Source organism: Sinohyriopsis cumingii, chromosome 13, assembly GCF_028554795.1.
Source record: "Sinohyriopsis cumingii isolate HCF-2022 chromosome 13, ASM2855479v2, whole genome shotgun sequence".
In the NCBI taxonomy this organism is placed as follows: Eukaryota; Metazoa; Mollusca; class Bivalvia; order Unionida; family Unionidae; genus Sinohyriopsis; species Sinohyriopsis cumingii.
The window spans coordinates 67269520-67294148 of record NC_142973.1 but is presented as its reverse complement, the minus strand read 5'-3'; the positions used below and the strand labels follow the sequence as shown (position 1 = coordinate 67294148).

At 34.1% G+C, this 24629-nt stretch overlaps 1 protein-coding gene across 1 annotated transcript in view; it reads left to right on the top strand.

Moving 5' to 3' along the window:
- LOC149785771 (dynein axonemal intermediate chain 7-like) overlaps positions 1 to 24629 on the top strand; it is a 101674-nt gene that overhangs the window by 12117 nt on the left and 64928 nt on the right. The window contains exons 2-4 of the mRNA XM_089979673.1: positions 1669 to 1747; positions 6193 to 6284; positions 21750 to 21854. Coding sequence (XP_089835799.1) covers positions 1669 to 1747; positions 6193 to 6284; positions 21750 to 21854 — 276 coding nt within the window. The remainder of the gene's footprint in view (positions 1 to 1668; positions 1748 to 6192; positions 6285 to 21749; positions 21855 to 24629) is intronic.

Sequence of the window (24629 nt, the reverse complement as noted above, 5' to 3'; positions counted from 1 at the left end):
ATGTTTTTTTTTCTACTGTTTGCTCCTAACAAACTGCACAGACACAGATCTGCTGGCTCATTGTGCAATGGCAGATTTGGATCTGTGCAGGTTACACTTTGACTCGGCTTATAAGCAAGTACATATGGTATACTCGTAGTTATTTATTATTGTACATTTATTTATTAGTATAGCTGTGACTTTCTGCACACTCTTATTCACCTTAGTGCATAAAATCCTCAACATTTGATTATATTATGAATTTATTGGTTTTTGCATCTTAATACAGTGAACAGTCTCAGGAAATAAAGACAAATATCTGAATGACGTAGAATGATGCTCTCCATACTGTCATATCCATTATAGAGTAGACAATTTGTAGATTGTATGGTTGTGTAAAGTTTGAACTCTACCCTTTTATTATCAACATACTCTGTACCATGTAAGATATTACAATTAGTCAGACTTGGTCATCATTTTTCAGAATGCCTTCCTGATTTTAGTCAACCTCCACAAATTCAATTCAAACAAAGAAATGTAGCTTTTGTTATTTTATTAATTTAAAGATTGAATACATCCAACAATATTGTAAAGGAAAGTATGAAAAACTTAGCAAAAATACATTATTTAGTAACATCAGCACAAACTTCTTGAATAAAATGGAATTTTACTGATGGATGAATATATATTTGTTCAGTCAACTATACCTGCAAAAGAGTCTACCCACTGATTACGTTGTTAATGTATTATTGCATCTTTGGAATAGTAAATTTGTGGCAAATTCTCTACTTGGGTAACAGTAATATCACTCCTTTGTCTGAGCAAAGAACCGAATCAAAGAGAACTGGGGTCCTGATGTAATTGGACTTGGCTTTATTGTTACTGATTCTAAGTTCAAACCCTGTTGAGGCAAGAACTGACAATTCTTTACACATTCATGGTGTAAAAAAATCAGCAGGGATACTGCCAAAGAAAATTTGTCAGATGAAGACATTAAATTGCATTTCCCTGTGCATATAATGACACAAATTGTTGATGCAAACAAGTCATATTGTAACAAGAGCAGAGACATTGCTGCTGCTGGGATAGTTTTCCCAGAATGCACCTGTACATACCATACAGGTAACTTTGAGAAAGTGTGATTTGAGTGATTTGGATTGTTAACATAGCTTTAAAAAAATTTCAGTCATATCACTACAATGTCTGCAGTGTGACATTTTATAGTTATGTCTAGCACTCAGCCATCATGCCACAGACATGTAGCATGATGTCCCACCAAGTCACATTATCCTTACACCAGGCCGACCAGTCCTAACACTAACATTGCAGCCATTTTAACCTTGAATTCCAGGTGCGCAACCTCCTTAGATAACTGCAGTGTTTCTTGGAGCTTAAGTAGAAGACAAAGTTGTTTGATACAGAGGTGATTTTTATTTGAGTATTTATATATACTACCAGGTCAACCTCAAGTGTTAGCTGCCAGGATCTGGCAATTCTATTGAAAACATCTGTGCATTTGACTTCAGCCCCCAGTATCAGTAAAATAGCAAGGGACTTTTATTGCTATGGTTACTTGGAAGAAAGAAATAAGAAAGAATAGAAAGAGAGAAATAAAAAAGCAGAAAGAATTATTCACAAAATGAACAGGGTTTTCAAAAACTTTCATCGACATTGTTTGCTTGATTGTAGGCACCAGAGAAGAAGCTTGGCAAGGCTGAGAAGGATAAGCTGAAGGAGGAAGAAGAGGAAAGGAAGGCAGCAGAGGAAGGTAGGTGGTAATGAAAGAAGAAAGGAAGGCAGCAGAGGAAAGTAGGTGGTAATGAAAGAAGAAAGGAAGCAGCAGAGGTAGGTAGGTGGTAATGAAAGAAGAAAGGAAGGCAGCAGAGGAAGGTAGGTGGTAATGAAAGAAGAAAGGAAGGCAGCAGAGGAAGGTAGGTGGTAATGAAAGAAGAAAGAAAGGCAGCAGAGGAAGATAGGTGATAATGAAAGAAGAAAGGAAGGCAGCAGAGGAAGGTAGGTGGTAATGAAAGAAGAAAGGAAGGATGTAGAGGAAGGTTGATATGAATGAAACTTTAGAGATTGAATCAGGACAAGCTATTACAGAATTATCTTTTGGGCAAACTGTATAAAATTTGTAGAGCTTTGCATCAAGATGTGGGAGTCCCATAGCAATCATTTTTCCATCTGCTCCATTTGTTAAGACTTCTTGTAGCCAGCAAAGCTCTGCAATGCTTACACATAATTGGATGCCGTTGGGTATGTTGATTGCCCTTTATGTCTTGATGTGCCTTTCAAAGGTTTCATTTTGGCTGCTTCTCCACAATTGTTACATCTTCATTATAGCAGATCCTGTTTTTTCTTGTCAGGTGCAGTTTTGATGTAGTTATTTGCCTTTTTCCATCAATGTTAAATTTCCACTTCATCAGATTCTTGTAACCAGAATAGCTTAGGAACAGTCTGACATATCTGAGACAGTTGAGTGTGTGCATTGCCTCCATGACCTTGCAGTGCCTTTTGTATTTTATTTCATCTGCTCCATTGTGGATACAGTGAATACCCTTGACAGTTAAACTTGTCTCATCATATGGGATGATCCTTGTAACTGGCTTGCATTTTGATGTGAACATTTTGTCATAGACTTGTTGACTTTCATGGACTTAGTCTCATTTCTACAATATACACATTGTGGATCATGAATTGTTCGCAATGAGATGGACATGGACACAGGTCAGCAAGGGATTTCAGTGTCTACTATGAATAATGTATTTCCAATATGTCCAGTGGTTGTCCCTCTAAGCCTAGTGTACATCCGTTTAATCTAGTGGAACTTCATCACTGGTTTTATTGCATTTATTCTGCAAGTCGATACACTAAGCAAACAGAAGATGGAACCACTATGCCATAATCGAACTATGGCAGGTCTCAATTTAATACCTTCACCTACACAAACTATACAGGAGTAAAATTTCTTGTTTTTTTTTAGAGGCAGCTTAGGTAGGCAAACACATACAAATATGTGTGGCTTAGACAAATATATTTTAAATTTCTTGTATATCCCCCACCCCCATCCAATGGCAGACCACATATCAGACAAATTGCTTAGCTACAAGGTACATTTTATGTCTATACCTGTTATAAACAGGCAGAAATGACATAATGCTCTGTATCAGGCAGTACCTTCAATGTTCTTTCTCAACAGATCATGCCAATATTTCATAACATGCTTGTGGCATTATTTATTGATTTAACAGTTTCCCTTTAAGTTTCATACTGTATACAAGACCCACTTTGAACAAATTATTGAATGCAGTAAACTAAATGATTACAAAATTAATGCCATAGTATTTATACTGTACATGTACAATCAAGCAACTGGGACATTATGACATGTATGTTATAATTCTTTTGAAAGTTTATTCAACAAGAACAAAATGGCATCATGTATTAAAATAATAAAAATGATACATGTGCTATGCTGTCTAACATTTGTTCATTACTGTATATACTCGCTTATAAGTCAAGTCCACATGCAAACTGCACAGACCTAGATCTTCTGGTGCATATTGTGCTGGTATATCTGTGTCTATGCAGTTTATTAGGAGTAATCAGTTGAACAAACAATATAGACCCTGATCTGCAGGTGCATTATGCTATGGCAGATCAGGATCTATGTTGCTTGCAGTTTGATGCAACTTAAAAGCAATTATATATGGTATTTTCTTCTACAGGGTATTTTATCATTCTCTCTCTCTCCTTCCCTGCAATTACAGATATCAATAAGCACAGAGTTGAAGTCTTAACACATTTACCCCTGGGTTTTTTTTGTCGTTTTCGCCTGAAATTTGAGTAGGAAACACATTTTCAAAGCTATTTCTGAATACATGCTAATACATCAACTTCCAGATGATCTTCCAATAACATAATGCCTAGTTGTGTTAGAAACATCATTTTTCATTGGCTATTTGGCTTGCATATTAGCAGAATGGTAAAAGTTGGAGTTTTTTGTTGGTTTTTTTGGCTTAACAGACACATTAGTTTTGTATCAAAACCACTCTTTATTCCAAATGCCCATCTTATCCTACTTTTTGCAATGGTTCATCTGTCTGTTTGCAGTTCATACCATTCTGCCTTAGCTCTGAGACCAAAAAGCCTAAAATCCGAGCACAAAATCAGATTCCGACCAGGGGCATATTTTGGGTGGAAAAAAATCGGGTCCAAAAAATGAGGTTTTTCTCTCTGCATTTTGTAGTGCAACTAGAACTTCCAGATTATTTGGTATCATTGTAGAGCTACATCTGTCTACCTTTCTATAATACCACGTAAAATTCTACGTAAAAAAAAAAATTAGCTATGAAATGAAAGTGTTTCTTGTTGTTGCAAACCCAATGCTATATTACTAGTATGATAACAGCTTGAGAAAAATTAATTTTGAACTTGCAATATGAACTGAATAAAGTAATGAGGCTATGTTGTCATGGTTTCACATACAATTGGTTTCTAGCGTTATGTAAAGCAAACCATATAAAAATGTTATTTTCAACATTGATCTTTTAATGCAGCACAAAGAATGGACAATTATTAAAAGTAGAACATAGTTATGACAGGTTTGATGAAGCTCTACAACACTACAGTCATTCTTTTGTTAAAAGTGCATAAATGAGAGGGAGGGGGAGAGAGAGAGGGAGAGGGAGAGAGAGAGAAGGAATGAGCTTTTGATCAATGTAACCCATAGCTTTTATTTTCTAGCTTGGAAAATGGCAGTGAGAGAGTATGTATTTTTTTGACATGATGCAATTGTCTTCATTTCAGAAAATTATCTTCCTTCAAAATGTAGAAATAACATTTTTATGCCGATCTTTATTCAGAAGAAGTAAAGGAATAAATTGCTACTTTGCAATGCTTTTGTATGTAGAAACAAAAAATTATGTAATTAATTGGGTCATTAACCTGCTGTTATTGTACCTGTCTTATTTTCTTCTTATTTTTAGTTTATATAATTCAACCTAACGTAAACAAACTAACAGCGTCAGAAGTTGAATAGATTGAAAGTTGAATGAGCCAGTGCTGCTGCATTAATTCTGCAGACATGTAGCATGATGTCCCACCCAGTCACATCATCCTGACACCAGGCCAACCAGTCCTAACACTAACCTCTTAATGCTAAGTACCAAGCTAGGCAGCTGTTAGTACAAGTATTATAATTCTTTGGTATGACTCGGCCAGGGGTTTGAACCTGTGAATTCCCTCATCCAAGGTGAATGCTCATACCACTAGGCCACCGAAGTGAACATTGACAATATATGTGATGATCACTGAACTAATGCTAAAGGTTGACATATAAATGGAAATAATTAGAATTTACAACCATTGATCTTTTTGCACCTCCAGTTCAGATTAGCCAAAGGAAGCTCTATCAGGAAATAGCTCTCAGTGCAATCAGAAATAGATTTTATAGCTGTGGCTCAGCAGTTTCAGGTGACATATAAATAAAGTATTATTGATACAATATTATGTGTTCGGTTTATGCGTAAAACAGAACAGGTTATAAAAGAAATGGATGATTAAAAAGAAATTCCAGTTTAATGAAGCTGAGACTAAATTGATGTAAATACTTAGATGCTGTTTTATTTACTCTAAATATAATTGTACCTACCACACATGCTCATTTCACAATTGCATCATAGTAGGCATTTCCATTCAGTTTTATAAGATGATGATGATGATACAATGTAGAAATTAACTTGTGCTTGTATTTTCCCATGAACACTTAGTAACTAACCCCACCTTTTTTCTGTGCTGTGCATATGTATATCTTTGGGCATTTAACCATGAATTATTATTTATGTTAATTCTGCTTAGTTTTGCTTCCCATAGGTTCAACACCATTTTGGGTGATTATGAACATAATTTCCATAATTGTTGGTCCTGTCAAATTGCACATTTTATATTTCTTTAGCAACGATGCATTGGTTGTAGAAACTTATTGTATTACCCCATGGATATGTACAGGAAACTAGTGTTGTCAAAAGGGAGTAGTGGGAAAAGTATAAAAAGCTTTGAGTACAGTTACATTCCAGTCTTTCAAAAGAAATAGAGACAATATATATTTTCAGGGCCTTGAAAGGATTCCACTTTTTTTTTTGTAAATATTCTTATAGTGATACATGATAAAGAAAATTCCATACTTGAACATTGTTGACAATCAAATTTCAGAGGAGGCTCGTCTAAAGGCAGAAGAAGAAGAGAAAGAGAGAAAGGAGAGGCAGAAACAAGAAGAAGCAGAGAGAAAAAAGTTGGAAAATGAGGTACTTGTGTATACTTGACATTAAATAAACATTGATATCAAAAACTTGAAAATAAAGACCTCCTTCAAAAACAAGTTTCAATGCATCTTACATGTGATATCCCCAAGATTGGCTAGAGTCTCCTGGATTGAGGTTCAAATGCCAAGTCTGGCAACATCTCACAAAACCTGTTATTTCCAGGTAGATCTTTGTTTGGAAAACATGTAAGTCTTACATTTACATTTCATATTACACAGTCACAGTTTGATAGAAGTGGGTAATATCTATGCAGTTAATGTTGTCTTTGCTTTTTAAATAAGTAGAGATAATGCTGTTTTAAATTTCCATTATATTACTTTGTTCAAAAGCTGGCACATGGTAAAATTGTAGAAAACAAAGACAATAGAGATTATTACATTATGTTGAATAAAAAGATCATCTTTATGGCAGTGATAATCTCCAGCACTGGAGACACAGATTTCCATCATCAGCATTATGGGATTATCACATGTATGCAGTGGATGGCCTCTTTTAATATTTTAAAAGGCTTATTTTTATGTCCATCTTGTACAGAAAATCTAATTAAAGAAGCATCACATTAAACAAGTTTTATTTTCTTTCTTATTTTTCTTTCTTTTATTTATGTTGAAATTTTTTCTTTCAAAAACACAGCAGTATCAGATTTTGTAAAAAAAGGAAAGAAAAGTTGAAAATAAAAAACATGAGTTTTCATTTAATAGTTTTCTTTGACTCAGTTTTTTTTCGTCCATTTCAACCTCTCTTTTTTTCTTCTTTTTAGTTACATTTTTTTGTTTATTCAGAAAGAGAGAAAATGTTGATCCCAAAGTAGTGTGTAATGTCAAAAGAGCACTTTGTAATTCCAATTAATAATTGAAATAAATAATTCCTTTCAAATTATATCTGAACAGAACTGTAGATAATTCAACAGACATATCAAAAAACAGGAATTAGTAATTGTTTACCAAACCTCTGTATTTACTAATATTCATTTGACCTATGATGCAATAGATTGTTCTGGAAAACTGAAATTCCACTAATACTTGAACTCATAGTCTATTAAGCATATTCTTTGCTATTTAAAATAATGATAAAAGGGAGGCATTTAACTCCATTCATGACCCTCAATCATGCTCATGACAAAATTCAGGTATGTAATATAAATTAAATATACATGTACATAACATTAATCTCTTTTTAATTAAATGGCAGAGCCGATACAGTCTGTTCCAGAATATTTCATCTGAAATCATAATAGAAAGAAATTGATGAAGCGGATGTGTTTTCATATTTCTTCATTCTTCTAAAAGACTGATATTCCAAATTGCCTATACAAAATGCTCAGAAAAAGATAAATTAGTTGTTGTTTTATTAATTTTGCAATCATTTTTAATCACATAATTAAAGTTTGAAAATGTCTTTAATTTAGGTTAACACACAGTAAGTAAACCTTTTTAGCTACAAAATCACCCATTTTTTATGACTGGTATCAGTGAATTTATATTCCATTCATTGGGCTGTTGGTAAAACTTATCAAGTAATGGTTGCATCATTTTACTTAATAATAAAGAACTATGGTGAAGGATGCTGTGGTTTCATTGATTTTAGGTTTACTGTGGTGTTTTTATTGCACAGCAACACAAGTAGGTGATGTAGTGTCAAGGCAGTTATATATATATATATATATATATATATATATATATATATATATATATATATATATATATATATATATATATATATATGTATATATATATATCAAGAACTGGTGTTGGTTTTGGTGTGCAGGTAGAAGGAATAAAAATTCCCAAATTTATAGTCAAAATTTATTATTACTTTCAAACAGTACCTTAATTAGAATTTCCATATCACTTTGCATTTAAAAGGTGATTCCAAAAGAGAACATTCATGAATAGATCATCTCTACCCTCCACCACAAATAAGCTGGGCTAATAGAAAGATTTATTAATGCTAATTGTTTGTGTTGGATTAATGGGATTAGACTGTAATAACATGAATCTGTATTTCAAAGGAGATTTGGCATTACGTACAGATTTCAGTATGCTTAAAACTTTACTACCATATTTTCTAATTGCAACACATACCCGAGTGTAAATAACATAGATCCAGATCTGACAGCAGATTCTGGTTAGAGACTTAAGACTTCAAGTGAATTGAATGTAGACCCTGACCATCTGGCATGTTATATAATATATTATAACTTCATTCTCTTGCCCCCAATATTACCTGTATCTCTATCAGATCCTTAGTTACTTGCAGTAATTCAATTTCTGAGTGCAGCTCCTTAGCAATTTGCGAGTTCGGAGTTAATGTCCCTGTTGCAACTCCATAGTTAACTGGACCTTCATTAGTATATGCAGCTCCATAGCTATTTGCACAGGTGCAGCTCCATAGCTATTTGCACAGGTGCAGCTCCTTAGCCAGTTGCACCATATTCTACTATATTTTTTCCTTAGTCTTTATGTATTGTTTTTTTGTTGTTGTATGCTTTTAAGTTAGTCAGATGCTTCTAACTGATTGTGTGCCACAGAGTTGCTCCCAATATATGCCAAAGTTGTAAATAGATGGATATATAATTTATATAGTCAAAGAATAAATATTTCAGCTATCATTTCTTTTTTGTTGTGTATTGTGTAGACTGGGTCTGTGTAATGTTTGCACATAGATAAGCCTTGTGAGTGGGTAAATAGGATATATACGTCACTTAAGTTTTAGAATAGGAGACAGAATAGTCTTGTACATACTGAGTGATTTACTACAAATAAAGTAATAGCCTAACATTATAAAACACATCAGTATAACATGATCCCTGATATAACACAGGTTTTGTCATGGATCCCATCATACAGCACCTCAGTATAACATGATCCCTGATATAACACAGGTTTTGTCATGGATCCCATCATAAAGCACCTCAGTATAACATGATCCCTGATATAACACAGGTTTTGTCATGGATCCCATCATACAGCACCTCAATATAACATGATCCCTGATATAACACAGGTTTTGTCATGGATCCCATCGTACAGCACCTCAGTATAAAATGATCCCTGATATAACACAGGTTTTGTCATGGATCCCATCATACAGCACCTCAATATAACATGATCCCTGATATAACACAGGTTTTGTCATGGATCCCATCGTACAGCACCTCAGTATAAAATGATCCCTGATATCATACACATATTGTCAGTGATTCCATTATAAAACACTTCAGTATAACATTATCTCTGATAAAACATAGGTATTGTCAAGGATTCCATTATACAGCACACCTCATTATAACATAATCCATGATATAACACAGGTATTTTCATGGAGCCCATTTTATGGAGGTTGCTATAATGAAAATAAATGACTGTGATTGGTTAGCCATATTCCAGCTTTATACTGTGATTTAACTGTAAATATTCTATGCTTGTAATTCTAGATATCATTTAATTTAAACCATCAGGAAAAATATATAAACCATATGAAGTAGCTGTTGTGTGTTACAGGCTAACTGTTCACTGTTCAGTTATTATCATTAAAAAATTTCATAATCATGAAATAAATGTTGCATTTTTTTTACATGATCGCTTCCTGACATAGAGGTGTGTGTGCTTTATCCAATCAGATTCAAGAGTCACTGAACTTTCCCTCTTGTAATGTAATTGGAGGTGTGTGTGCTTTATCCAGTCAGATGCAAGAGTCACTGAACTTTCCTTCTTGTAATGTAATTGGAGGCATGTGTGTGCTTTATCCAGTCAGATGCAAGAGTCACTGAACTTTCCTTCTTGTAATGTAATTGGAGGTGTGTGTGCTTTATCCAGTCAGATGCAAGAGTCACTGAACTTTCCTTCTTGTAATGTAATTGGAGGCATGTGTGTGCTTTATCCAGTCAGATGCAAGAGTCACTGAACTTTCCTTCTTGTAATGTAATTGGAGGTGTGTGTGCTTTATCCAGTCAGATGCAAGAGTCACTGAACTTTCCTTCTTGTAATGTAATTGGAGGCATGTGTGTGCTTTATCCAGTCAGATGCAAGAGTCACTGAACTTTCCTTCTTGTAATGTAATTGGAGGTGTGTGTGCCTTTTCCAGTCAGATAAAGGAATTATTGAACTCATTTGCTAAAATGGCAGATAAATAATTGACAAAAATGTTAAAAGCACAATGACTGAGGTTTTGTGTTCATTAATGTCTTATTCTTTGTATGATTATTCAAGGTATGATATGATAACAAGGACCAAAATGTCTTTATCTTGCAGTACTGAAAACCAGTCAGTTGTAATTGTAACAGATCCATGTCTCATTAATCATTTCAAAATATAGTAGGCTGTAAGACAATATATGTGTGTGTGTGTGTGTATTTGGTGTAAACTGAGGACATTCATTATATTGCACACCAGCATACCAAGGACACAGCTCCAACCAAGGACGTCCTTTGTTGGAAAAATGGTAAAATCTTGATTTTACCAACTATTCTAGCCTAGAATAATGTAAAATCATGATTTTTAGGAAGGTCCCCGTTTACACACTTGGTGCTTGTTTGCAATTTTGGAGTGTATCTTTCTTCCAAAGCTGGTGATACACACGCCCGAAACCATGTCCTCGATTGCCTGGTCAAAAACTTGTAGAGAGATCTCTGCTATCAAATTACATGTTGCAAAAATGTATTATCTCCCTTTAGACCCAAACATCAGATACCAATTACTTAGCTAAACTATAAGAAGAAAAGCTGGTGCATATAACAGTCCCTGGTATTTTTTATTAATATTTTATGCAAGTGAGACAATAGTGTTTGGGAAACTCACGATACATTCATACCATACACATCCATTACAGGCAACAGTATTGGGAAAGTCACATTACATTCATACCATACATGTCCAATACAGGCAAATAAATCTACAACATGTACAAAAGAAGCACATCAAAATGCTATTGGAAATACGCATGAATTCATTGTAGATTTGTACCGAAATTGCCTAATCTGACCCATCTGTAATGTTAAAACATCCTATTTGCGGCAAGATTTTACACATGTAAATATATTGCAAATACATCCTTGATATGCAAAATTTATTTTATGATTTTTAAATGAGCTTTATCCACCCCTATTTCATCATTTGCCTACTTAGTATTCAAACAGGAGAGAACAGGTGTGAAGAGATCAAATTATCACTGATCAAATTTGGAAGTTACATGCACAGAACGTCGGTAAATATATAAAAAGATAAAGATATTATACAGAGGTCAAATATTTGTCATCAAGATGATCAGTCCCAAAATAAACATTTAATTACAGCAATATGTTTTTCATTATCACGCTCTTAAGACCTGCAACTACACATGCAAGCAATCATAAAGTGTTAAATGCATTCAATGTTCTTTCAAATGTATATACAGTAGTCCCCCTCTTGAACGGCCCCCCTGACCAGCGGCCACCCGCTCCTTACGGCCAGAATCCGTTGGCACCGACGAATTTGTGTTCAAAAGTACCCCTCGCGAAAGGCCACCCGCCTAACGCGACCAGCGGCCAGCATATTAGTGCAAAATCATAGAATTTACCCCTCACAAGCGGCCGCATTTTATTTGAATATGTATCCAGAACCAGTATTGTATTCATAATGTGTGTTAAGTAATCCGATTTCTGTTTCCCGATGTCAGGTTTTCGTTACTGAAAGAAGTGTTGAGTAAAGTACATTTACCACTAAAGTTAATATTATATCATTTACGCCTCACGAGAAGCCAAATTTATTCCATAAAAACCGAGAAAGACTCAAATTTTAATCCATACAAAAGGGTACGTACATGTAATCCAATTAGCCTTATTGCTGTGTTATCAAAAGATGTCCGGTTTAGTCACTCTGATAATTGTTAAGAATACAGTAGTAACAGCTGAGAAGTGGTAGTATCGATTACCAAAGTCAGCAGGAAAATGGTTTAATAGCCTTTATGGCTTCCAGTAAGATGTTGAGCTTGTTCACTTTGGTAATCAGTGGCTATTACTACTGACAATAATTGTCAAAATTACGAATCCTAGCGGCCGCGAGGTCAGATCTGCTTGATGTTAATGGTACATATCGAAGCCGTTTTGGCTTCTCACCTAGTTTCAAGAAATGTATAAAAACAATAGGGTACCAGACTGCGACTAACGAATCACGTGACAAGATCACTTCCTTTAAAAACACACGGCAATTTGTTTAGATGCATACAAAATTGTTTTATCAGTATTGTAGTTGGCAACATGAATAACTTACTGCAAAAAGATCAACATGTCATGGAGGAAAATACAAATTCTCAGTTTAGAGGAGAACGTGAAAGTAATTCAGCTGACCGGGGGGGGGGGGGGTGTCGTCGAGGATCCTTGCAGAAAACTAACGTCGGGAAGACTCAGATAAACAATATCGTGAAAGATAATGAAACAATTCTGCAGAAGTGGAAAGGTGAAATGGACGGAGAAAGGAGATTGTTTGAGCCAGGAGACGTTTGTATCCTGATTTGAAAGACAAGAAAAAGCAAAAATTTTGTCAGTTGAACTGGGATATGACGACTTTACCGCAAGTAACGGATGGTTGCACATATTTCAAGTGAGATACAATATGAAGTGTTCTGTCATTAGCGGCGAATCAGCTGATGTTAATAATAAAGTTGTCGAAGATTGGAACAAAAGACTAAACGATATATGCAGGGGATATGACAGCAAGGATATTTTTAATGTGATGAGACTGGTTTGTTTTTTAGACTATTATCAACAAAGTGACGTGATGTGAACTGTAACATAATTATAAAGACAGTTTTAAAACTGTATCATTGGTTATTCATGCATTCTTTTGCAGATGATGACAAAGTTTGTTTTACATTTATTTCACATCATGCATGTGATTTTTTAATTAAAATATTAAATATTTAAAATTAAATGTACTTGTGACTTTTTTCATGTGTTTACTATTCGCATTTGTCATCCCCCTCTAGAAAGGCCACCCGCATTATAAGGCCACTTCCCTGCTGCATTAGGGGTGGCCTTATAAGAGGGGTACTACTGTACTTGCTTCAGTTGGTGATTTGTTGACTTTGCTTAACATATCATGAATTATGTTTGTATCAAATTTTGTTGTAAACGAAGTCTTTTTAAAACAACTCACAAAATGTAAACACAAGGCATCAATCTATATTGATTTCCCAAATTTAAAGAGGTTTTTAACAATAGCCAAAATGCTCAGGATGTTCTACTGGACCAACGTGTATTTATAACTTAACAGAACATTTATTTAGAGCTGCATTAGACTGTAATATTCTTACTCATTTAGTCTTCTTTTAGTATGTTTTACACACAAGGTGACGTGGGAAAAAAAACTGTTTAAAACTTCCAATCAGCGATACAAAGCACCTTTATGAGGTACATATACTTTGAATTAACAAATGTATAAACTAAGTAATTTGGAAGGTGAACCGAGAAATTGTCATACCATTAAAACATATTCTTATTCATTCATGGTACAGGATATACTGTTTGTAAAAAGGTATTAGAAAATTATCCCCATCCACTAACTCCATACATAAATGTACTCTCATAGAACTCGGTACTTCACTTCTGGAATTACTGAAATTTATAGCTATTTAGGAGGTTTCAGTTCAGTTAAAATAGGTAAGTTGTTATTGTCTTTAGTATATCATTATTCTTTGGGTTGAGGTCAAGATAAAACACTGTACAGATTACAACAGAAATAATGTTGTATGCATCATCGATTTATTCAGCCAAAGTGACTTGGAAAATACAAATTTTCCATGAAATACACAATATGGCTAACAAACATTTGCTCTTATTTTCAACATTACATCTTCATGCGAGAGAGAGAGAGAGAGAGAGATTCGTACGTGTATTATGCAAGGAAGATATTACTCTACTTTGTCAAAAAGCAAATAGTCATTGCCGATAAGGCAAGTTTCCTGCCATAAATGCTCAAATCCAGCCAAATAGTATTGTTACAGGCCAGGGGTATTTGCTTGACCAAGCAGTGTCAAACCCTGGTGCAATTCTGCTAGAAGTCATAAGTTTACCCCAAATTTCCATAGACTTCAGTTGTAAATTAGAAAGCCTGGCATGTCCATTCTATACATAAATTTTTCACTAATGAGTGCAAGACCACAGATCTCACAACCTGCCAAATATATATTGACTGCACATCTGCATGGTTTCTCTTCATCAAATTTCCATACCATCAGCAGTTCACGCCATAGAAACTATACAGCTATCATCCCCAAACATAGGAAACTATTTTTACTACGCCACCTTAGGCCAGTCAATTCATGGTTTCTAGGCACATTTTACCAGTACAACTGCATCACATTTGCCACCATGGTGACATAAACAGTATCTGCAGAGTCCCTTCTTGTTTATTCCTTTGTGTAATTTATCAGTCTCCTACCATCAATACTGCCACTGCAGTCACACCACCAGTGTACACAACTAGGTTTTAATAGGGACTATGGTACCCCAGGGACATATAATGCGGTTTTAGCCTGAATTCACTAAAAGTCAACCATGGCATCATGGAAACTGACTGACACTTTACTCCATGATGTTTTCTCCTACCAATTGGCTAATTATTTCAGGCTAAGGAATATTTCCAATGCACTGAGTTCCAATAATCAAACAAGTAATCACACAAATCTGAGAATTCCTTAAAACGGGGTGCTATAACCAAATGCGCATACTCCAAATTTATTACAGTATCATCTCCAAAGCGGTGGACTAGTCTGAAGCATGTTATGTCATATTAAAGTCTAATTGCAGGACACTCAGTCAATCAATAAATTGATCAGTCACTCAATAACAAGATATATATTCAAATAATAATGTAATTGCCCTTAAGAACAGTTGTAGATGAAATGGAGGTTACAGTTACTTAATACTAGTATGTGATTTGGATTTGATTTTAGCATAGCTTTAACAATCGTTCAGTGTGGCAGTTTATAGTGGTGTCGAGCACTGGGGCATCACGCCGCAGACATGTAGCATGATGTCCCACCCAGTCACAGTAACACTAACCTCTTAATGCTGAGTGCCTAGCAAGGCAGCTGTTTGTATGTCTTTATTATGACTTGGCCTGGGTTTGAACCTGCAGCCTCCTGCATTCGAGGCGGATGCTCTAACTGCCACCTGAGTAGTAGTATTGATCATTAAGACTGGACTAGATGTGCAAACATGTCCTCGTTGGTTGTAATGTACCTGTGTCCAAGGTCTCCGTGATTTTGTCAAATAGTGTTTATCCTTAGATATATATTGATAGTTCAGACTAGATGTGCAAACATGTCCTCGTTGGTTGTAATGTACCTGTGTCCAAGGTCTCCGTGATTTTGTCAAATAGTGTTTATCCTTAGATATATATTGATAGTTCAGACTAGATGTGCAAACATGTCCTCGTTGGTTGTAATGTACCAGTGTCCAAGGTCTCCGTGATTTTGTCAAATAGTGTTTATCCTTAGATATATATTGATAGTTCAGACTAGATGTGCAAACATGTCCTCATTGGTTGTAATGTACCAGTGTCCAAGGTCTCCGTGATTTTGTCAAATAGTGTTTATCCTTAGATATATATTGATAGTTCAGACTAGATGTGCAAACATGTCCTCGTTGGTTGTAATGTACCAGTGTCCAAGGTCTCCGTGATTTTGTCAAATAGTGTTTATCCTTAGATATATATTGATAGTTCAGACTAGATGTGTAAATGTGTCTTTGTGGTCCATGACGTACCAATGTTCACAGCCTCTGTGATTTTGTTAGTAGTGTGAGGCCCTTGTTTGTATTAATCGTTTAGACTAGATGTGTAAATATGTTCTCTTTGTCCATGATTTACGAATGTCCTCATTCTTCATGTTTTCTCAATAATTGTTTGTGTCTTTAGTTTGTATTTATATTTTTTTCTGTCTGTGTAAACATGTCCATTATGTGTGAAGTCTCTTTTTTGTCAACAATTATGTGTATCCTTTGTATTGTTTTTTAATTATATATGTTTAAAGATATCTTCTTCGACTATGATACACCATAGTCATTAGTTTTCATGATTTTGAAAATCATTATTTTCTTTTGCTAAACAATAGCACAGAGGATCAGTGTAAAAGCATTCATTAAATTCTTAGGTCAAAGTTAACCTTCATACATTAACTATTGTGAAACAATTAAATCAAATTGAGTCATAATACCAACAAAGAAAATCAGTTTCAGATTTCAAGAATTATATGATGGTTTATGATTTTGTAGAATAGGTTCATGTCATGTATAAATTGTTCTTGATATTATCAATTTATGCGCAGTTACAATATAACAATACATGTTTTGATACATGAACATATTAACAATCCCAGTACTGTGCTTCTGTCTAAACACATCTATGAACAGTATGTAATCACCCGACTGCCACATTGTTGTATGAAGTAACAATTAAAGACTGATGCCTTAATTAGAGACTGGATAATCATAATATGATCAGCCTTTTATTTTGCAAATGGCTAAAGATATTTCTGAGATGAAAAATTGAACCACAATTATGTCTGCACAACCCTCTTAGTCTGAACAGTTCATGTACGACTTAATAATCTTTCTCTTCATTTTCATTTCACAAGAAAATGGGAGTCACAGCTGGCCATGATGTCACATTGTCTACATTTTCCATGTTGTGGTCAATAGTTATGCGTGTCCTTAGTTTGCATGGATTATACAGAATATTTGTGAAAATGTGTGCATCCTTGCTTGCATTGCTAAATTTCATCTTCATTAGAATTGATAATACAGTTCCCTCCTTGATACATCACCATTTGCTATTAATTTACTGCCTCAAACTGTATTTCCTTTTGCTCTAAGATCGCCAGAACAAATGTCCTCGGTACACGGTTCCATACCCAAGTCCTCGATATGCACCAAATACAAGAATATGTATGTGTTTTTTTAAAATTTGATTTGGATTTTTAATGTAGCTTTAACAATTTTTCAGTCATATTGCTACAATATCTGCAGCGTGAAAGTTTATAGTGATGTCTGGCACTGGGGCATCATGCCACAGACATGTAGCATGATGTCCCACCCAGTTACATTATCCTGACACCAGGCCAACCAGTCCTAGCATTAACATCTTTATGCAAGGCAGCTGCTAGTACCATTTTAATAAGTCTTGGGTACGACTCGGCTGGAGTTCAAACCTGCTACCTCCCATATCCAATGTGGATGCTCTAACCAATTAGACCACTGGATTGGTCGAATGTATATGAAACTATATCTCGTGTACTTCATATAAATGCAGCAGCAGTGCATTCAACCAGTAACAGTTCTGTGTGTTTTATTTAAGATTGCTTATCTGTGCACATTATAAACAGTATAGTCTGATATTATGATGACTGACCTAGGAAGCTGACTAGTGGTATAGATTTAGGAGTTGCATATTAAATTTCTAGGCCAATGCATTTTTCTCAATGACCACAGTTATACTGGTTTAATAAAATTTTTCCATATAATGTACCTCCTTATATAAGTCAACCTGTCATATATTGATGTACACTTTCAGGACTCCTTATAAAGTCAACCTGTCATATATCACTGTACACTTTCAGGACTCCTTATAAAGTCAACCTGTCATATATCACTGTACAGTTTTAGGACTCCTTATAAGACAACCTGTCATATATCACTGTACACTTTTATGACTCCTTATAAAGTCAATCTGTCATATATCACTGTACATATTTATGACTCCTTATAAGACAACCTGTCATATATCACTGTACAGTTTTAGCACTACTTATAAGACATGTCATATATCACTGTACACATTTAGGACTCTTTATAAGACAACCTGTCTTATATCACCATACACTTTTAGAACTCATTATAAGTCAACCTGTCATATATCACTGTACACTTTTAGGACTCCTTATAAGACAACGTGTCACATATCACTGCACACTTTTTTAAAGACTTCTGATAAGACAGCCTGTCATATATCACTGGACACTTTTAGGACTTCTTATAAGATAACCTGCCACATATCGCTGTATACTTTTAAGACTTCTTGTAAGAGGACCTGTCATACATCACTGTACACTTTTAGGATTCTCATGAATGGCAACATGATAAGAGACTACTGTATTTTCTTTTTTATTCATTCTTCCTTTGACAGTGTGTTAAGAAGAATACTAAGAGATGTTACCGTATTACACAATGCAAAAATTATTGGCTAACATTTTGATAGGCATGGTGGAACTGAGTCTACTGGTAGGTTACCAATCCCTAATGCTTTTCTATAACTAACAGGACAAGCTTTTCTACTAGCTATGTGAATTACACAGATTTCAAACTTTACTTCAACTTCCAAGGCAAGATTTAAATTGTGGCATGAATAGTTTGAATCTATCTGCAAATATTTAGAAATGATAGCTGCAGTTTGTATTTATATTTTATATACCCCCTCAAAAAAAAATAAAGAAAGTTCTGGTGAAAACAATAAGCATTTGAAATATGCCCATTTCAATGATATATGGAAAAAATTAAAAATCGTACTTGACAATTATTCTTTGCATCAGATGAAAGAAAAAGTATATAAACATATATGTGTCTGTTTTTACACTACTTTTTGGGAATTGTAACAGACTGGTTCAATATTTTATGTTGACTTTGATTCATCTAAAGATATTTTTGATCAATTTTGAAACAAATGTTTCCATTGAAAAGAAAAGAAATTTCCTGTTTAAATATAATTGATTTTTCTTCATCATTCATAAAGTGAATATTGTACTCAGAATTCATAAAGTGAATATTGTACTCAGAATTCATAAAGTGAATATGGTACTCAGAATTCATACAGTGAATATTGTACTCAGAATTCATACAGTGAATATTGTACTCAGAATTCGTACAGTATATATTGTACTCTGACCCCAAAATAAAGATTAAGAACCTTTAATGTGTTTATTTATGAATAAAACTTTGCTTCTCTCCCTGTAATATGTCACCTCCTTTGCAACAAATCTTGTCATTTTATATATTTTGTTATCTTGAATCAAAATGAGTCTCAAATAAATGGGAATTTTGGAACTTAATTTGTTTTTTAAGATCCATAATTACCATCCTCTTGACATCCATAATTACCATCCTCTTGACATCCATAATTACCATCCCATTCACATCCAAATTACCATCCTCTTGACATCCATAATTACCATCCTCTTGACATCCATAATTACCATCCCATTCACATCCAAATTACCATCCTCTTGACATCCATAATTACCATCCTCTTGACATCCATAATTACCATCCCATTCACATCCAAATTACCATCCCCTTCACATCCATAATTACCATCCTCTTTACATCCATAATTACCATCCCCTTCACATCTATAATTACCATCCCCTTCAAATTTTTAAACAATTACTGACTGTTTGGAATCAATTTTAATCTCTTTACCTTTCATTTACCTTTCTTTTCAGCTCCAACACCTCCATTTGGCACTTGGATACAAAATGCCGCACTCTGGAGAGACTCATATGTCATATGCATTATGCTAAGATCATTGCCAGAACACTCTGGAGAGACTCATATGTCATATATATATATATATATATATATATATATATATATATATATATATATATATATATATATATATATATATATATATATATATATATATGTGCTCACTTTTAAGTAAAATCAAATTGCACACGACAAAGAATCTGATCTGCCATATCATAATGCACCTGCAGATTAAGGTTTAAGTTGTTTGTTCTACTAATTACTTCTCACAAACTGCATAGACCCAGATTTGCCAGCCCATTATGTGGTGGCAGATCTGGAACCATGCAGATTGCAGCTTGATTCATCTTATAAGGGAGTCATATATATATATATATATATATATATATATATATATATATATATATATATATATATATATATATATATAAGCAATTAGATTATCTGACATTAATTATGATTGGCCTAATTGTTCCAAAATTCTGAATTCTTGTTGGTAGCTATTTCTGGCTGGGGAAGGAGTTCTGTTGTTTCTGTAGAAGAATAATTATTTTTGAGGTCTTTCAAGTTCATGGTTTGCAGCATCTATGAAATCCAATAAAATTATAGCCCAGAAGAACTAATGAATTCACAGTGTCTCAAACTGCAGTGCTGCCCTGGAAATTTTGCATTCTTGCGTGCTAACTGATACATGATCAGGCTGGTTGAAACAGGTTTGACACTGGCTGTTTTGTTGCTTAAAAATCAAAATTGTACATATTACATGAATGTCAGTTCTTTCATGTGAAGAAAAAACAGTTTGTGGTTTGATTAATGATAATCTCAAAGAATTTCAGGTAATCTCTGTCTCACTGAGTTTGATTTTTCACAGAATAAAATTCTTATGCTACATTTGTTTCTTACCCATATCTTTTGATGTTCATTGTAAATGATAACTGATATCTAGTACACAAATGAAAATTAAAACTTAATGTCCATACCTTTCTTGTTTTTTTAAAGTGACTTCATAGAATCTGTAAAATTTGTGATCAAGTCACAGTTGGAAAGATTTTAAAATAATCATACAGAAAATGCTAACATTTCAGAACTCTAGTAATAATAATAATAATAATAATAATGACACCATATACAATGTGCTAAGATCTTACCAGAACACTCTGGAGAGACTTTTACACTATATGTGGTGTGCTATGACATTTGCCTGGGCATTCTGGAGAGATTCATAAACAATTTGCAATGTGCTGAGATCATTTGCAGAACACTCTGGAGAGACTTGTACACCATATGCAGTGTGCCAAGATCTTTGTCAGAACACTCTGGAGAGACTCATATGTCATATGCAATGTGCTAAGATCTTGGCCAGAACACTCTGGAAAGACTCGTGTGTCATATGCATTGTGCTAAAAGATCTTTGCCAGAACACTCTGGAGAGACTCATATATCATAAGCATTGTGCTAAGATCTTGGCCAGAACACTCTGGAAAGACTCATGTCATATGCATTGTGCTAAAAGATCTTTGCCAGAACACTCTGGAGAGACTCATATATCATAAGCATTGTGCTAAGATCTTTGCCAGTGCACTCTGGAGAGACTTGCACACCATATGCAGTGTGCTATGATCTTTGCCTGAACACTCTGGTGAGACTCGCATGTCATATGCATTGTGCTAAGATCTTTTCCAGTGCACTCTGGAGAGACATTCAACTCTCAAGCTCAAGCTCTTGTGCTGCAGATGATATTTATACACCTTGCATGATTCCTATATTGTTGTAGTCTGTCATTAAGATTTTGGTTTTTACATTTAGTACCAATTCTTTTTGCCTAATTTCAGATTTATTACTGAATGAATTTGGTACTTATAGTATATATAATTTTTTAGATAAGCATTGTTTGTACATTGATTAAATTTAAAAAATTATATTTGTAGGAGAAGAAAAACCGGCTTGCAGAAATGACAGCTCTTACAATGCAGATGGAGGCAAATAACAGAATCCTGGAAAATCAACATAAGAGTCGCTGGGAAATGGCCAAGGTTTTGTGTTTGACAGCTCATTTACTTCATCCAGCGTTACTGACATCTCTTGTATTTTGTCTTAAAATGAACTATTTTGTTTAAAAATGAACTGTACATATTTCCTTGTTCATGTTAGATATACACTGCATTCATTGCTCAATTACATATGACTTCGATGCATTTTCTTCTTGAAAGACACTGACCAACAACCACTTTGTGTGTCCATACATCCATCCACACATCATTCTGCTCAACTTGTGACCTGAACTCCATTTATACTAATTTAGCACATAGTTAACTGGTTGATATATAGTAGTAGCTAACAACAAAGATTTCAAATCCTGGAGGCAGCCCCTGGAAAAAAGCAGAGGTGAGGTCAGAGATCACATTTTTATAGTTATGATGACTTTTACTTGCAACCTGAACTCCATCTACATCAACTGAGGTATGGTAATAATACAGAGATGCCAGATTTTGCTGAATTTTTATGAAATGTTAGTGAAAATTCAATATAATAAAACATATTGAAGAGATTTTGAATGATCATAATTTTTGGGGATACAATTTTTGAACGTTCATTTTTCAGTGTGGGGAGTAAGTACTTCAGCATCAGTGTGATCAGCTGTTAATTATATGGACTATTATTTCTCAGTTTGAACAAAATGTAGATAAAAACCAGTCAACATGACTGCAGATAGGTTAAGAAAATGTAGATGAAAACCAGTCAACCAGACTGTAGATAGATATGAACAACATGAATTAAAACCAGTCAACTAGACTGCAGATTGAAAAAATGTAGATGAAAACCATTCAACTAGACTGTAGATAGATATAAATAATGTAGATTAAAAAACAATCAGCTATACTGTATTTACACTATAGACCTTTTTGGTAACCTAGTTATCTCCCTCTTGTATTAGGTATTTACTACATCTGGTAGGTAATTAAGTTGCTGGACAAGAAGATAACTGCTATCATCACTAACAAATCCATCTATGCAAAGTGTTTTGTATTAGCTATGTTAGTCATGAAGCATGAGTGATTTCTAGCCCCTTTCAGAGTATACATTTAATATGGAAAAGACTGAGGAACTGTATACGTATACAGCAACGAAATGAAGAAAATCTCTCTCTCTCTCTCTCTCTCTCTCTCTCTCTATATATATATATATATATATATATATATATATATATACTATGTACTATGTACTACTCTGAAACCGAATAACCATCACAACACATAATTTGATACCTTACACTATTTTTTTTCTTTTTTGTGCACAAATAAACAAAGTAGATAAAAAAATGTAATTCAAATATATAAAATGGTCATTCCTAACACAAACACGATACTACATGATTAAAACAATATAGCATACACATATAAGACGCACAATACAATAGATTGATCCTTGATCAAGATCATTCAAATTTAGGGGCCATGATATAGAAACCAGTTGCAACACCTAGTGTCTGAGGAAGGAAGTATATGTCATAAATAAATATACTGGGAAGGAAAACAGAGTCCCCAGCTACAGGGACATTGTGAGTATGACACATCATAAAATAATATAAGGCAAATAGCAATGAGCAACCCCTGAACAAGTATAATAAATATTTTTGTTTCTTAAAACATCTTTTTGATTTGTTGCAGAAAAACAAACACCCACACTATGGGGGATACGGAAGCTCATTAAAACCTTTAAAGTGCCTACAAATAAAACAGTATACAGTCCACCATTCATAAGATAACTCTGATAAATGGTCCAGCTATTGTGGAACGTGATCAGTGGATTATAGACATGTATGACTAAAATACGCAATGAAGAAATGGAATGCAGTGCAAATAAAATAAGCAAAGGAAATTATTTGTTTTTCATTTTTTCACTGAAAAAAATCAAAACACGTTTTTAATCATCAGATGCATACATATCTTTTTGAATTGCACAACAGAAAATAGAATTAATTTTCAAACTGACAATAATAATTGTGTGAAACACTCCCTTTTGAGAAAGTATTCAATCATCGTAAGCAAATGGAAACTATCACATTAAATAATGTTCACTGCCAAATTTTGGGATAGTATAAAGCTTTAATGAAATAGAAATAAAGTACACAGTGGAAATTATTTATTTTATTTTTAAATGATTTGTTTGATTAAGAATGGTTAAAAGAAGGATTTTATCATTTAGATGCAAATTCTAAGCATCATCATGAATGAAGGTTCATAATTGACTTAAACAAAATGCTACTTTCAACATTCAGTTTAACTGTAATTAGGTTTTTGTTTTTACATGTTTGTGTTGTTATTGTTGTTGATTTGCCAAGGAATTGTGTGTTCACTGTTTTATTATTCCTAAATTATCTTCTTTTACATTTTTTTAAATCATTCAATTGCAAGTATCTGCACAGGTTATCCAGATACCCATTGACATATCATTTTATCCATTGTGCCTAATGATTATTCATTAATTACTTTATTGCACATTTATTTAGGGTGTTTAATTGGAAAGTTTGCCCATGGCATGAAATATAATTTCATTCACTTCATTCTGTTTTGCAATGAGTGCATGTTGACTAGTGGCAATACCTACCAGAAATGCTTCTTGCACAGCCTCCATGCACTAAAGATTTCGAAAAGAAAGGGCAGATAATGAGGTTACTGAAAGAGGCTATAGATAGATAAAATAAAGGCAGCAGTAGTGAGGAGAAAAAGAAGCTGTAGATTATTCATGAGGAAAACTAATCTGTATAGTTATTGTCTTGGCTAAAATTTTTGAAGGAATACAAGGTC